The 16,736-nt window shown below is 37.7% G+C and overlaps 1 protein-coding gene across 4 annotated transcripts in view; it reads left to right on the plus strand.

The window, feature by feature from the left end:
• The window catches only part of LYPD1 (LY6/PLAUR domain containing 1), a 45,888-nt gene that overhangs the window by 27,768 nt on the left and 1,384 nt on the right, over window positions 1-16,736 (plus strand). The window contains exons 3-4 of one of the 4 annotated variants that reach the window (XM_047722531.1): window positions 1,171-1,227; window positions 16,317-16,435. The exons of 1 other annotated variant lie outside the window; for it this stretch is intronic. In XM_047722531.1, coding sequence (XP_047578487.1) covers window positions 1,171-1,227; window positions 16,317-16,435 — 176 coding nt within the window. The remainder of the gene's footprint in view (window positions 1-1,170; window positions 1,228-16,316; window positions 16,436-16,736) is intronic. 2 more of the 4 variants (XM_047722533.1, XM_047722530.1) reach the window with 2 other exon arrangements.

A 16,736-nucleotide genomic window follows, 5' to 3' on the forward strand; every position in this document is an offset into this window, starting at 1 on the left:
TTTTCTATTGCTGTGATCAATGCCACAAGAATTTTGATAGAGATTACATTGAATCTGTACATTGCTTTAAGTTATATGGACGTCAACTATATTTTTCTGATCTATGAGCATGAAATATCTATCCATTTGTTCAACTTCTTTCCGTATCTTAAAGTTTTCAGAGCACAGGTCTTCTACCTTTTTGTTAAACTTATTCCTAGCTATCTGCATTTGTAAATGGGATTGATTTCTTAATTTCTCTTTCTGCTAGTTTCTTATTAGTGTACAGAAATGCAAGAGATTTTTGTATACTGATTTTGTGTCCTTCAGCTTTTCTGAATTCATTTATTAGTTCCAATAGATTTTTGGTACAGTCTTTAGGGTTTGCCGTATATAATATCATGTCATTAGGAAATAGAGATGGGTTTTTCCCCAATTTAATTGCCTTTTATTTCTTTTTCTTGCCTAATTACTATGGCTAGGGTTTTCAAAACTGTGTTGCATTTGATCTTAGCTGACAGGCTACGAAGCAATTCAATGCTTAAATAAAATTTAATAAAAAAAAATAAAAATGGTGAGAGTGGGCATCTTTGTCTTTTCCTGATCCTAGAGGAAAACCTTTTAGCTTTTCACCATTGAGTATGATATGAGCTGTGAGCTTGTTGTATATGACTTTTGTTGTATTGGGGTATGTTCCCTCTATACCCACTTTATTGAGAGATTCTATCATAAATGGGCATTGAATCTTGCAAAAGATTTTTCTGCATCTATTAAGATGGTCGTATGATTTTTATCCTTCATTTCGTTCCTGTGGTATATCACGTTGATTGATTTGTGGATGTTGAACTATCCTTGCATCCCTGGATGCTCTTCTACTTGGTCATGGGGTCTGATCCTTTTAATGTAATGTATTGAATTTGGTTTGCCAATATTTTGTTGATGATTATCTTTTCATTATTGAGATATGATTGACATTAACCTTATATTAGTTTCAGGTGTACAGCCCGATTCATTATGTGTACATATTACAAAATGTCAGCACAGTAAGTCTATTTAACATCCATCACCACACATACTTACAATTATTTTGTGATGAGAACTTTTAATATTTACTCTTTTATCATGTTTTTGTCTCTTTTTTTTTTTTTTTTTAGCAAAATACCTTGATGCTTATTCCCCCTTGTTTTACAGGGGCAAAGCATTCCATTGTGTGGATGGGTCCCTGCGTGTTTACCAGTCCCCCTGGTGGTAGGTAGTGTGATTGTCCATTTTTTGCTGCTGCAAACCACTCTGAGATTAAGGACCTTGTATATAATCATTTTGCATGGGTGTGAATACATATATAACTTAAATCCATAAAAGTGAAATTGCTGGGTTGAACTTCATAGTACTGACAGATGCTGCAACATCACCTTCATAGAATTTATACCTATTTACCCTCTTCCTTTTTTTTTTTTAAGATTTTATTTATTTATTTGAAAGAGAGAGACACAGCAAGAGAGGGAACACAAGCAGGGAAAGTGGGGGAGGGAGAAGCAGACTCCCCGCTGAGCAGGGATCCTGAAGTGGAGCTCGATCCCCGGACCCCGGCATCAGGACCTGAGCCAAAGGCAGATGCTCAACTGACTGAGTCCCCCAGATGCCCCCCCTATTTACCCTCTTAACTGACAATGTGGGAAAGGACCTGTTTCCCACATAGAGTGGGAATTCCAAATAGGGTATTCTAACAAATACAGTGCTAATTAACTCTTGATCCTTGCCCAGGTGATAAATAATAATGGTATCTCAATACAGCTAATTAATTTGTATTTCTTTGTATGGAACCAGAGTGAATCTCTTTTCATTGTTTCAAAATTCATTTTACTTCCTTTCCTATAAACTGTTGATTTACTTCTCACATTGGTCTGATGGGTTATTATTTATTCCTTACTGATTCCTGGGACCTTTTTACAAATTAAGGAAATTTGCTCTTTTCGATTTGAGTTACAATTATTTCCCTGATATTTCACTTGTCTTTTTACGTAGTAATTTTATTAGAAAGATTTTTTTCCAAAGCAAGAGTTTTATTTTCCCTGTGCTGTATTGATAGCACTCTTTTGGATACAAGCATTCTATTTATAGACAGAAATAAAAATAATGACAAAGAAACAACTTATATAACTGTATATTTTAAGAGACAAATGTAATGTCTTATGGACTTCCTAGAATGTGAAATAGCACTTTGAATCATGTTCTTTGTAAAATGGTGTAATGGTAAATGTGCCTGTGAGAACAAATTTTCCTGTAGTTTACCTCTGTTGCTATCAGTTTATCTTTGTTATAGATTTATTGATGACGGAAATCTGTTATCTTTGTTATCATGGATTTCAGATTATTTTACTTCAAGGGCTTTGCTCACTGATGCTATTTTCTTCTTTTAATCTTTTTAATGATTTGCTTTTTATTTTTTGTATTTTTAATTTTTTGTATTTTTAAATTTTTTAAGTTTTTATTTAAATTTTAGTTAGCATATAGTGTAATACTAGTTTGGGGTGTATAATATAGTGACTTAGCACTTTCATAAAACACCTAGTGCTCATCACACTCATTATTTAACCCATTCACCCACCTACCTCCACTCTGGTAACCACCAGTTTGTCCTCTATAGTTAAAAGTCTATTTCTTGGTTTGCCTTCCTCTCTTTTTTCCCATTTCCTCATTTGTTTTGTTCCTTAAATTCCACATGTGTGAAATCATATGGTATTTGTCTTTAATCTAACTTATTTCATTTAGCATAATATTCTCTAGCTCCATCCACATCATTGCAAATGGCAAGATTTCATCTTCTTTTTTATGGCTGAGTAATATTCTATTGTGAATATGAGTGTGTGTCTCTCTGTGTGTGTGTATATGCATGTATGTAAACATATGTGTATCTAAACACACACACACACCACATCTGTTTTATCCATTCATCAGTCATTTGTGCCGTTTCCATAATTTTAGCTATTATTGATAATGTTGCTATAAATATCAGGGTTCATATATCATTTTGAATCAGTATTTTTGTATCCTTTGGGTAAATACCTAGTCGTACAGTTGCTGGATCAAAAGGTAGCTCTGTTTTCAACTTTTTGAGGAACGTGGATACTGTTTTCAGAGTGGCTGTATCAGTTTACATTCCCACCAACAGTATAAGTGGGTTCCCCTTCCTCTACATCCTCACCAGCACAGGATATTTATTGCATTGTTAGTTTCAGCCATTCTGATGGGTGGGAGGTTATATCTCATTGTAACTTTGATTTGCATTTCTTGATGATCAGTGATGTTGAGCATCTTTCCATGTGTCTATTGGCCATCTGGATGTCTTCTTTGGAAAAATGTCTATTCGTGTCTTCTGCCCACTTTTTAATTGGATTATTTGGCTTTTGGGTGTTGATTTTTATAAGTTCTTTATATATTTTAAATACTAATCCTTTATCAGATATTTCATTGGCAAGTATCTTCTCCCATTCTGTAGGTTGCCTTTTAGTTTTGTTGATTATTTCCTTCACGGTGCAGGGTTTTTTGTTTGTTTGTTTGTTTGTTTGTTTGTTTTTTAAGATTTTATTTATTTGCAAGAAAGAGAACATGAGTGGGGGGAGGGACAAGCAGACTCCCCACTGAGTGGGGAGCCCAAAACAAGGCTCAATCCCAGGACCTTGTGTTCATGACCTGAGTTGCAATCAGATGCTTAACCAACTGAGCCACCTAGGCACCCCACTGGGCAAAAGCTTTTGATTTTGATGAAGTCCCCATAGTTTATTTTTGTTGTTGTTTCCCTTGGCTTTAGAGACATATAGAAAGAAGGTGTTTTGGCAAAATTCAAGGAGGTTACTGCCTGTGTTTTCTTCTAGAATTTTTATGGATTCTGGTCTCACATTTAGGTCTATCATCCATTTTGAATTCATTTTTCTGTATGGTATAAGAAAGTGGTCCAGTTCCATTCTTTTGCATGTGGCTGTCCAGTTTTCCCACCACCATTTACTGAAGAGACTGTCTTTTTCCCACTGGATGTTCCTTCCTGCTTTATCAAAGATTAATTGACCATATAGTTGTGGGTTCATTTCTGGGTTTTCTGTTCTGTTCCATTGATCTTTATGTCTATTTTTGTGCCAGTACTATACTGTTTTGATCACTATGGTTTTGTAATACAACTTGAAGTCTGGAATTTTGATGCTTCCAGCTTTGCTTTTCTTTTTCAAGGTTACTTTGGCTATCTGGGGGTCTTTTGTGTGGCTCCATATGAATTTTTTTTTGCTCCATATGAACTTAAAAGTGCTTGTTCTAACTCTGTAAATTCTTTAAAATGTTAGTATGGTCTAATTTATTCATCTTCTCTTTAATGGCTTCTGAGTGTGCATCATAGAATAGCCTTCACTATTCTTAAATGATAAATCTCCCAGGTCCCACAGTATTTTTAGTACTTTCATGATTTTTTTTTCAACATTTAAATCTTAGATCCATTTGGAATTTATCCAGATAGGCTGTGAGTGATGGAACTGGTAAATAGTTCTGAGTTGTGATCTGGCCCTTCATACTTAGCAACCTACCTATTTCCTTTCAGCCCGAGTCTTATACTATCTGTGTCCATCCCTTGCTTCTTCAGAATTTCCCCTGTGGTTTTCTTAACCAGTTCTTCCATCACATGCCACCCTGACTTCCTCATGTCTAAACTCAGGGACATTTTCTTAAAACTTTATGGCTGCCTGTGTGGTGTTCAGTCACATGTTCCTTGTAAGGAAATTCTCATCATTCTCTACAACCACTTCCTGTTTGTCCCTGGCCCCCCTCTCCATTCCCATTCTCCCTGCTGTAGAGTCTAGAATGGAACTGGAAGCCTCTTTCTCTGAGGCTCTGAGGTTTATTTTCACTTCTTTGCAGATTAGAAACCATCAACTTTCTGTTCCAGCCTCAACCTCAGCCTTATCACCTGGCTCTCAAAGGCAGTTTTACCTGGACATTTCTACCACTTTGATTTCAAACATATGAGAAAAATGCTTTTCTGTTTTCTCACAGTCCTTTTTAATCCTGACTTTGATGGTTCCCACTACATTCTTCCTCTACCTCCGCCAACAGTTGAATATTAGAGCATTTTTTCTTTGTTCTTTTTGAATATCTCCAAACCCTGGAGCCTTAATACCACAACACCAGCTGGTTGCCCATCACTACTTTTGATGTCTGTTAGGTCCAAATGTGCTTTCATCTGATTAGAAATCTTTTTAATCACCTCTGATCTCTTCCACAGTATCTGTAGCTCTGGTCTCCAGGACTTAGACTTCCCCTTTGGAGGTTCACAGTGGTGGATGAGCAGGACAGCTGCTGTGAACCTCATGGCTCATGCAGGGATCATTCTGGCGGGCTCATTACTACTGGACCTCCCATGGTTCCCTGGTCCCGAGTAGCCAATCAGTTGACACATCTCTGTCACATCAGACCCGTTCTCTTCCCCCCAACCCCTTAGTACAGTGAATATCCTTTTTTTTAGGGATGGAGTTTATAACTTTTCCCTTCTTAGAGTCTTTCTTGTGGTGTCTATTCTTGAACCCTTTCTTAAGGGCTAAGGGCTTCCACCTGACCACAGATCTGCCCCCCCAACTACACACACACACACACACACACACACACACACCCTTACAAAGATAGATTGTTTCTGACTAAAGATGGGCAGGTGGCAGCAAAAGTGCAGATTGTGGCTCTGTTAGCACATCTCTTTGTAACTTCAGGCATAATTTTTCTTCAGGGTTTTTTAAGGTTAAAATTATTTTTTAAATTATTTTTTGTTATTAAGGTATAATTTACACGTATCATTATTTGTTTCAGGTGAACAACATAAAGATTCGATATTTGTCTAGTGTGAAATGATCACCACAGTAGTAAAGCTAGTTAACATGTGTCACCATACATAGTTATGGAATTTTTCTTCTTGTGATGTGAACTTTTAAGATGCAGTCTCTCAGCAGCTATCAGATAGGCAGTACATCTCATTATGTTGTTGCCATGCTGTCCATTCCATCCCCGTGACTTACTTATTTTTTAACTGGAAATTTATACCTTTTGACTCCTTCACCCACCTGCCACATCCCATCTCTGGCAGGAGAGACCAATCGGTCTTCTGTATCTATGATTTTGGCTTTCTTTTATTTTTGTTTTTAGATTCCACGGGTAAGTAAGACCAAATGGTTTTATCTTTCTCTGTCTGATTTCTTTCACAAATGTCAAGACTTTCTTCTTTATGGCTGAGTAATACTCTATTGTATATATGTCACATTTTCTTTATCCACTCATTTGATTGATGGACGTTTAGGTTGTTTCCATATCTTAGTTATTGTAAAGAACCCTGTAATTTAATGTAGGGACACATATATCTATTCAAAATAGTGTGTTTGTTTTCTTCAGAAAAATACTTAAAAGTAGAATTGCTGAATCCTATGGCACTTCTCTTTAATTTTTTGAGGAAACTCCATACTACTTTCTGTAATGGCTGTGACTGTTTACATTCCCACCAACAGTGCTCAAGGGTTCCCTTGCCCCAAATTTTCATATACTCTTGTTACTTCTTATTAGTAATAACCAACCTAACAGGTATGAGGTGATATTTCATTATGGTTTGATTGCATTTCCCTGATGACCAGTGATTTTTTTTTAATATTTTATTTTTTATTTGAACGAGAGAGAGAGAGATCACAAGCAGTAACAGAGGCAGAGGGACAAGCAGACTCCCTGCTGAGCAGGGAGCCTGACATGGGGCTCCCAAGATCATGATCTGAGCCGAAGTCAGACACTCAACCGAGTCACCCAGGAGCCTGATGATCAGTGATTTTGAACATATTTTAATGTACCTGTTGGCCATCTATATGTCTTTGGAAAAATGTCCATTCAGATCCTTTGTGTATTTTTTAGTTGTAATGATTGTCTTTTGTAACTTAGTTGTAATAGTTCTTTACATGATTTACAAAATTTTCCCCATTCAGTAAGTTGCTTTTTCATTTTGCTGATGGTTTCTTTTGTAGTGCAGAAGCTTTTCAATTTAAGTTACTTACACTTATTAATTATCTTTTGTTTGTTTTGTTTTTTTCAAAGATTTTATTTATTTGACAGAGAGAGATCACAAATAGGCAGAGAGGCAGGCAGAGAGAGAGAGGGAAGCAGGCTCCATACTGAGCAGAGAGCCCAATGCGGGGCTCGATCCCAGGACCCTGAGATCATGACCTGAGCCGAAGGCAGAGGCTTAACCCACTGAGCCACCCAGGTGCCCCATACTTATTAATTATTGTTATTGGAGCTTTTGCTTTTAGTATCAAATACCAAAAATCATCATGAAGACCAGTGTCAAGTTGCCTATTCCTCATGTTTTCTTCTAGGAGTTTTATGATTTCAGGTCTTACATTCAAGTCTTTAATCCATTTTGGGTTAATGTTTGTCTTTGGGGTTAGGCACTCATCCAGTTTTCCCAACACCAATTATTGAAGAGACTGTTTTCCCCCCTGTTGTATATTTTGGGCTCTTTTTTGGCTTGTAATCCATTCATAGTAGTCTCATGATCCTTTGTGTTTCTGTGGTATTATAATGGCCCCTCTTCCATTTCTTGTTTTATTTGAATCCTCTCATTTTTCTTAGTCTTTCTAGCTACAAGCTTGCCAATTTTATCTTTTCAAAAAACCAACTCCTAGTTTGGTTATTCTTTTTTATTGTTTTTCTGGCCTCTGCGTCATTTACTTCTGCTTTGACCATTATTTCCTTCCTTCTGCTAACCTTGAAATCCGTTCTTTTTCTAGTTCCTTGAGGTGTAAAGCTAGGTAGTTTGAGACTTTTATTTCTTGAGGTAGGTATTTATCACTATGAACATCCTTCTTAGAATTACTTTAGTTGCATTCCATAAGTTTTGTTATGATGCATTTCCATTATCATTTGTCTTAAGGTATTTTTTAACTTGTCTTGATTTCTTTGTTGACCCACTGGTGGTTTAGTAGCTTGTTGTTTAATCTCCACGTATCTGTGAAGTTCCAGTTTTCTTCTTCTGAATAATCTCTAATTTCATACCACTGAAAAGATGCTTGATATATTTTCACTTTTCTCAGATTTGTTAAGACTTGTCTCGTGACTAAACATATGATCCATTCTGAAGAATGTTCCATGTGCACTTGAGAAGATTGTATATTCTGTTGCTTTCCCCTGCTCACATTATTACAATATTTCTGATGATGTTCTCTGTGTTATTTTACAACTGGAAGTTTGTAACTCTTAACCCTCTTCATCTGTTTTGCCTATCTCCCACCCACTGCTTCTCTAGCAGCCACAAGTTTGTTCTCTGTGTTTAAGCATGTTTGGTTTCATTTTGTTTTTACTGTTTAGAGGAAGAGAGAGAGTGTGTGAGTGGGGGGTGGAGAGGCAGAAAGAGAAGGAGAAGCTTAAGCACACTCTATGACCAACATAGAGCCCAAAGCAGGGTTTGATCTTATGACACTGAGATCATGACTTGAACTAAAACCGAGTCAGACACTTAACCGACTAAGCCATCCAGGCACCCTTGTTTTGTGTTTTAGATTTCACAATATAAGTGAGTTCATTTAGTATATTTCACATAGCATAATATTCTCCAGGTCCATCCATGTTGTCAAAATGACAAGATTTCATTCTTTTTTATTGCTGAGTAATATTCCATTGTACATTTTTAGCACATATGGACAGTTAGTTGGGTTCTTTCCATACCTTAGCTATTGTACATAATGCTTCAATAAACATAAGGTTGCATATATCTTTTTTTAAAAAGATTTTATTTATTTGACAGATCACAAGTAGGCAGAGAGGCAGGCAGAGAGAGAAGGGGAAGCAGGCTTCCTGCTGAGCAGAGAGCCTGATGTGGGGCTTGATCCCAGGACCCTGAGATCATGACTTGAGCAGAAGAGAGGTTTAACCCACTCAGCCACCCAGGTGCCCCTATCTTTTTAACTTAGTGTTTTGTTTTATTGGGATAAATACTCAGTAGTAGAATTACTGGATCATATAGTATTCCTATTTTTTTAAATTTTTTGAGGAAACTTCATACTGTTTTCCACAATAGTTATACCAATTTACATTCCTACTGATAGTACATGAAGGTTAAATGCCTGCCAAAATTCACTATTTCTTGCGTTTTTGATACCAGCCACTCTGACTGTGTGAGGTCATATCTCAGCATGGTTTTGATTCGCATTGCTCTGATGATGAGTGATGTTGAATCTTTTCTCACGTGTCTGTTGGTCATCTTTGAAACAATGTCTACTAAGGTTCTCTTTCCATTTTTAATTGACTGTTATTATTTTTTGGTGTTCAATTGTGTAAGTTCATTTTATATTTTGGGTATTAACCCTTACCAGATATGTTACTTGAAAACATCCTCTTCTATTCAGTGGGCTGTCTTTTTTGTTTTATTCATGTTTTTCTTTGCCATGCAAAAGCTTCTTTAATTTTGTTATAGTCCCAGTAGTTTACTTTTGCTTTTGTTTTCCTTGCCTGAGGAGATATAACCATATGTGTGTTGTTAAGACTAATGCCCAAGAGATTATTGCCTCTATTTTCTTTGAGGAGTTTTATGGTTTCAGGTCTCATATTTTGGTTTTTAATCCATTTTGACTTTATTTTTGTGTATGGTATAAGAAAGTGGTACAGTTTTATTCTTTTCTATTTCTTGTCCAATTTTCCCCATACCATTTATTGAAAAGACTGTCATTTCTGGGGTGCCTGAGTGACTCAGTCATTAAGCATCTGCCTTCAGCTCAGGTCATGATCCCAAGGTCGTGGGATCGAGCCCCGCATCAGGCTCCCTGCTCATCCGGAAGCCTGCTTCTCCCTCACCCATGCCCCTGCTTGTATTCCCTGTCTCGCTGTCTCTGTCAAATAATAAAATCTTTAAAAAAAAAAAAAAAGGCTGACATTTTCCAATTGACTGTTCTTACCTCCTTTGTCATGGCTTATTTGACCATCTAAGGGTGGGTTTATCTCTGGGCTCACTATCCTACTCTTTTGATCTATATTTTTATGCCAGTACCATACCATTTTGATTACTATAGCTTTGTAGTGTATCTTGAAATCTGGGATTGATTGTGATACCTCCAGTTTTGTTCTACTTTCCGAAGATTGCTTTGGCTGTTCAAGAGCTTTTGTGGTTCCATACAGATGTTAGGATTATTTGTTCTAATTCTATGAAAAATGCTATTGGTATTTCGATGCAGACAGCACTAAATCTATAGATTGCTTTGGGTAGGATGGGCATTTTAACAATAGCCTTCCAGTCCATGATCATGGAGTATCTTTCCATTTGTTTGTATCATCACTTTCTTTCATCGATGCATTTTAGTTTTCGGAGTATTGGCCTTTCACCTCCTTCATTAAATTTATTCCTAGGAATTTTTTATTTTTGTGCAGTTGTAAATGGGACTGTTTTCCTAGTTTCTCTTTCTGCTACTTTGTTAGTAGTGTACAAAAATGCCACTGATTAACTTTGAACCCTGCAGCTTTATGGAATTCATCTATTCTGATAGCTCTTCCATGGAACATTAAGGCTTTCTATATGAGGTGTCATGTATTCTGCAAATAGTCACAGTTTTACTTCTTATCAATTCAGATTCCTTTTCTTTCTTCCTTGATTGCTATCACCAGGCCATCCATTATTATGTTTAATAAAAATGGTGAGAGTGGGCATCCTTGTTAGTTTCCTGATCTTAGAAGGAAAGCTTTCAGTATTTCACTCCCGAGTGTGATGTTAGGTGTGGGTTTTTCACATATGGCTTTTATTATGTTGAGGTATGTTCTCCCTAAACTCACTTCGCTGAGAGTTTTTTTAAGTCATGAACATTGTTGTATTTTGTCAAATGCTTTTTCTGATATCTATTGAGATGGCCATATGGTTTTTATCCTTCCTCTTATTAGTGCGATATATTGATTTGTGAATATGGAACCAACCTTGCATTTCTGGAATAAATCCGACTTGATTATGGTGAAGCACTTAACATATTTTTGAGTTTGCTTTGCTAATGTTTATTTACTTATGTTCCTCGGGGACATTGGCCTTGTAGTTGTCTTGCTGCTGTTGTTTTGTTTGTTTTTTGGTAGTGTTTTTTCTGGTTTTGGCCTCATGGTAATGTGGGCCTCAAAGAATGAACTTACAAGTCCCCCCCCCCCTTCTATTTTTTTGGAATAGTTTAAGAAGAATAGATATTAATTCTTTTTTAAATGCTTGGTAGAATTTACCCGTGCTGCCATCTGGTCCTGAACTTTTGTTAGTTTGGACCTTTTTGATTACTGATTCAATTTTGTTACTAGCATCTTGTCTGTTCAAATTTTCTATTTCTTCCAGATTTTGTTTTGGAAGGCTATATTTTTCTAGGAATTTATCTAGGTTTAACTTATTGGCATATAACTTTTCATAGCTTCTCTTACAATCTGTGATAGCATTTGCTTTTCATTTCTGATTTTGAGTGCTCTTTTTCTCTTGAGGAGTCTGACTAAATGTTTATCAATTTGGTTTATCTTTTCAAAGAATGAACTCTTGATTTTATTGACCTTTTCTACATTTTTTGTCTGTATTTAGTATTTTTCTGACCCAATCTTTATTATTTCCTTTCTTCTAACTGGGCTCTGTTCTTCTGTTTCTAGTTCCTTTAGATATAAAGTTAGATTAAGATTTTTCTTGTTTCTTGAGTTATTCCTATATGAATGTAAACTTCTCTCTTAGAACTGCTTTTACTGTGTCTCAAAGATTTTTGTGTTTTCAATTTAATTTGTCTCCATGTGTTTTTTTATTTCCTCTTTGATTTGTCATCCATTTGTTATTGAGTAGAATATGTTTGTTTTTGTTTTTGTTTTTTCATTCCCCCCCCCCCCCCCCGGTAATTGATTTCTAGTTTCATGTTGCTATGGTTGGAAAAGGTAACAATATCAAGTATAGTGTAGTAACAATACTTACTTGGTATTACTTCAGTTTTCTTAAATTTATTGAGATCGGGTTTGTGGCCTAACATATGATCTGTCTTGGAGAATTTCTATGTGTGCTTGAAAAGAATGTATAGTCTGCTGTTTGGGTATGGAATGTTAGTTCCATCTGGCTTAACATGTCACCAAAAGCCACCGTTTCCTTGTTGATTTTCTGTCTAGATGAGCCATTGATTTGAGGGAGGTATTAAAATTCCCCAGTCTTACAGCATTACTGTCAATTTCTTCCTTTATGTCTCTTCATATTTGCTTTATGTATTTAGGTTCTCCTATGATGGATGCATATTTACAATTGTTGTATTTTCTTGTTTAATTAAGCCTTTTATCATTATACAATGCCCTTCTTTTCTCTCCCTCTATTCTTTGTTTTAAAATCTATTTTGTTTGATAAAAATTGCTACGCTGGCTTTTTCCCACCTACTTCCATCTGCATAGAGTACCTTTTTCCATCCCTTCACCTGTATCTTTAGGTCTGAAGTTAGTATCCTGTAGGCAGCAGATAGATGGGTGTTGGTTTTTTTATCCATTCAGTCACCTTCTTTTGATGATAGCATTTAGTCCATTTACATTTAAAGCAATTATTGATAAGTATGTATTTATTGCCATTTTAATTGTTTTCCAGTTGTTCTGGTAGTTCTACTCTGTTTCTTCTTCTCTGTTCTCTTTTGTGGTTTAATGGTTTTCTTTAGTGTTATGCTTGGTTTTATTTTTTGTGTATCTTTTATAGGTTTTTGGTTTGTGGTTACCATACATTCATATGTAACATCCTACGTGCACAGCAGTCTATATTAAGTTGATGTTCACTTAAGTTCAAACACACTGTAAAAGCCTCACATCTTTACTCCCCTTTGACATTTCACATACATGTTATATTTTACATATTTTTATCTTGTGTATCCTTTGACTGATTTTTATAGATGTAAATGATCTAACAACTTTTGTGTTTTAATCTCTATATGGGCTTTATAAGTGATTAACCCAGTACCCTTACTATATGCTTGCTTTCACTCGTGTAATTTTTTCCTTTCATAATTTTTCTCTAGTTATGATTTGTATACATTAAAAGAATTCCTTTCAACATTTCCTTCTAGGCTAGTGTTGCGCCAGTGAACACTTTTAACTTTTATTTGGGAAACTCGGTTTCTCCTTCTACTCTGAATGATAGCTTTCCTGGTCAGAGTACATTCTTGGTTCTAAGTTTGCTTGTTTTTTTTCCTTTTAGCACTTTAAATACATCATGAAACTCCCTTGCACCCTTCAATGTTTCTGTTGAAAAATCAGCTGATAGGGGCACCTGGGTGGCTCAGTGGGTTAAGCCTCTGCCTTCGGCTCAGGTCATGATCTTGGGGTCTAGGGATCCAGCCCCACATAGGGCTCTCTGCCTGCTTCTCTGCCTACTTGTGATCTCTCGCACTCTCTCTCTCTGTCAAATAAATATATAAAATCTTAAAAAAAAAAAAAAGAAAAAGAAAAATCAGCTGATAGCTTTGTTGTGGTTTCCCTTGCATATAACTTTTCTTTCCTCTTGCTGCTTTTAAGATTCTCTTTTTGTCACCACTTTCTGCCCTTTTAATTACTACGTATCTTGGTGTGCACCTTTGATTCACCATCTTAGGGGCCCTCTGTGCCTCCTAGATCTGGATGTCTGTTGTCTTCCCCAGATTAGCCAAGTTTTCAGTTATTCCTTCAAATATGTTTTTACCCCTTCTCTCTTCTTCTCCTGGGATTCCTGTAATGCAAATCTTTTAATGCTTCATGATGTTGCAGAGTTTCCTTAACTTGTTCTCATTTTTCATTCCCTTTTTCTTTTTGCTGTGAGCTTGGTGCTTTCCATTACCCTGTCTTCCAGGTTGCTGATACCTTCTTTTGCATCCTCTAATCTGCTGTTAGTTCCTTCCAGTGTATCTTTTCATTTCAGTTGTTGTATTCTTTAGCTCTGACTGGTTCTTTTTAGATCTTTTGTCTCTTGTTGAAGTTCTGAGTTTATCCATTCTCTTCAGCGTATCTCAGCTTCACTTTTTTATTGTGATTCTATCTTGTTCTTTCATTTAAGACCTATTCTTCTGTCTCATCCTCTCTAGTTCTCTATGTGTGTTTCTATTAGGTGGCCTTGTATAGAAGAGGTCCTATGATGCTCTATAGTGCATCAGCAGAACCAGGCCCTCCCATTGTGGCTGAACCGCATCTGCTCTGGACATGGTGGGGTGGAGCTGGCCTCAGCCCAGCTGGCTGCAGTAAGGCACTTCAGTTGCTATGGGCACTCCAGGCAGGGTTTGTTCCACCTGCTGTTGAGAAACCGAGCTATAGCCACTGTGAGCTTGCTGGTAGATTGGGGGCAGGGGGCAGCCCTCATCCTAACTGTCTGCAATTAGTCTCTGCCCTACCCTCCCTGTACCAAAGCGCAGGGCTTGCTTCTATGCGTCCAGTTAAGACTCCTAGAAGCAGGCTTATCTCCTCCCTTTTTCAGAGCTGGAGTCCTTTGGATACTAGCAAAGTAGATACTAGCAAAGTATTAGAACTGGCTCCAGCAAGTGATGGCTGTCTAGACTGGGGGAGGAGGAGAAAAATGGTACCCAGCAGTTTGTACTCAGAGAAATCTCCTAAAGATCCCTGCCCCTCCAGCACACATTCTAAGATTAGTCAATACATGTCCATTACACATACCCCAGGTGCTTTACAAAGTCCTATTTCTATGCCGTGTCTCAGGCCAATTTACTTGGCATGCTGTCTCTTTAGCCATGGGGACTTTCTTGCCTGTTGCCTTCTGGCTCTCCCAGAATTTAGGCCTGCTGATTTTTCAAAGCCAGACATTGTGGGAATGGCCATCTTAGTGCAAATCCTCAGGCCTCGGGTTAGCTAGTGTGGGGTCTGATCCCCTCACTCCTCTGTGCTGGTGATTTCTCTCCCACTTGTGGTTATCTGTTCTAGGGGTTCACTTCTCAACTGCATCTCTAACCCTCCTATTCTCCTCTGTGTGGGGTTTTCTCTGTGGAGTTGTAGAATATCTGGTCTTCCAATTTTCAAGTTATTTTCAGTTAGTTGCGTAGACATGGTTATTGCCTGAGTATGGCTGTGGAACGAGGTGAGTTCAGGATCCTCTTCCTGTGCCATCTTCTCTCTCTGCCCTGTGGCTTTTTGATGGGCTTAACATATACAGAACATTCCACCTCAAGTTCAGTGTTACCGAAGGTGTAGGTTTCCTTGTTGATTTTCTGTCTGGATGGTCTGTTAATGTAAATGGGGTATTAAGGTTGCCCAGGTGTTATCCTGCTATTTCTCCCTTCGGTCTATTAATATTTGTTTTATACATTTAGGTGCTTCTATGTTGGTGCATAAATATTTACAAATGTTCTATCTTGCTGGATTGACCCCTTTGCATAATGCCCTACTTTATCTCTTATTACAGTCTTTTAGAGCCTCTTTTGTTCAAGTGAGCTCTCCCAGCTTTCTTTTGGTTTCCATTTGCATGCAATATCTGCAGTTAGTTTGTAGGCACTGTAGAGATGGGTCTTGTTTTGATGGTGGTGGTGGTGTTTAGTCCAGCCACTCTACATCTTTTTTTTTTTAAGTTTTTATTTATTTATTTGACAGAGATCACAAGTAGGCAGAGAGGCAGGCAGAGAGAGAGGGGGAAGCAGGCTCCCCGCCAAGCAGAGAGCCTGATGTGGGGCTTGATCCCAGGACCCTGGGATCATGACCTGAACTGAAGGCAGAGGCTTAACCCACTGAGCCACCCAGGTGCCCCTGTGGTATTCTTAGGGGGCATCTTCACCTTATCTCATTGTTTTTTTTTTTTTAAGTGAAAAATACATTAAGTATTCTTAATTTTTAAAGTTCACTTCAAGAAAGTTTATTGACATTGAACTAGCAAATGACAGCAGAAGCTCCTAAAATGGCAATGGGTAGAAAAAGGGACTCTGAGAATAAAATGGGCAATGCCCAGCAGCAGGTTTCCTGCAAATCAGTGCCTCTCACACACACACAGATTCTGTCTGAGATATCTTACCTGATAAATCTTACCAGAGCAGCTACAGTCTATAGTGTTAAAAACAGAAGGGGCGCCTGGGTGGCTCAGTGGGTTAAAGCCTCTGCCTTCAGCTAGGGTCATGATCCCAGGGTCCTGGGATCGAGGCCCGCATCGGGCTCTCTGCTCAGCAGGGAGCATGCTTCCTCCCCTCTCTCTCTGCCTGCCTCTCTGCCTACTTGTGATCTCTGTCTGTCAAATAAATAAATAAATAAATCTTAAAAAAAAAAAAAAGAAAATCCATCCTTTCAAATTTGTAGCTAGAGAACAAAAATGACTTAAAATTGTGTTTTAAAGTATTTCTTTACCTCCCACTTGGAAGTTTTAGGTTGCTCAATTCTTTACTACTTCTCCATAACCCAAAACCACGATTCAGAAAGGGGAGGAAGGTGCAAACAGAAGCACTGCCTGCAAACACCCATCTCCGAAGGGAGTCCGAAGGTAAAGTGGGTTGGAGCCCTCAGCTGTGCAGGGCGGTACACAAGCCAGAGCCACTCACATCCAGGTCCAGCTTCAGTAGGAGATATTGTTGTCCTCCAACCACCCCACACCCCCCAAAAAATATTTTTGTGGTTTACTGGCTGGCAACTTTGGTATATATACTAGTAAGGACTTGACAGAATGGAGCCAGAATTTAGGTTCAAATCCCAGCTCCTGTTTCCCAGGAGTGTGACCTTGGGTAAGTTCCTAAATCTCTCTTGCCCTTCATGCTCCCCATCTGTGAAATGGGGATCTCTCTTGT

Source organism: Lutra lutra, chromosome 3 (genome assembly GCF_902655055.1).
Source record: "Lutra lutra chromosome 3, mLutLut1.2, whole genome shotgun sequence".
NCBI classification, from domain to species: domain Eukaryota; kingdom Metazoa; phylum Chordata; class Mammalia; order Carnivora; family Mustelidae; genus Lutra; species Lutra lutra.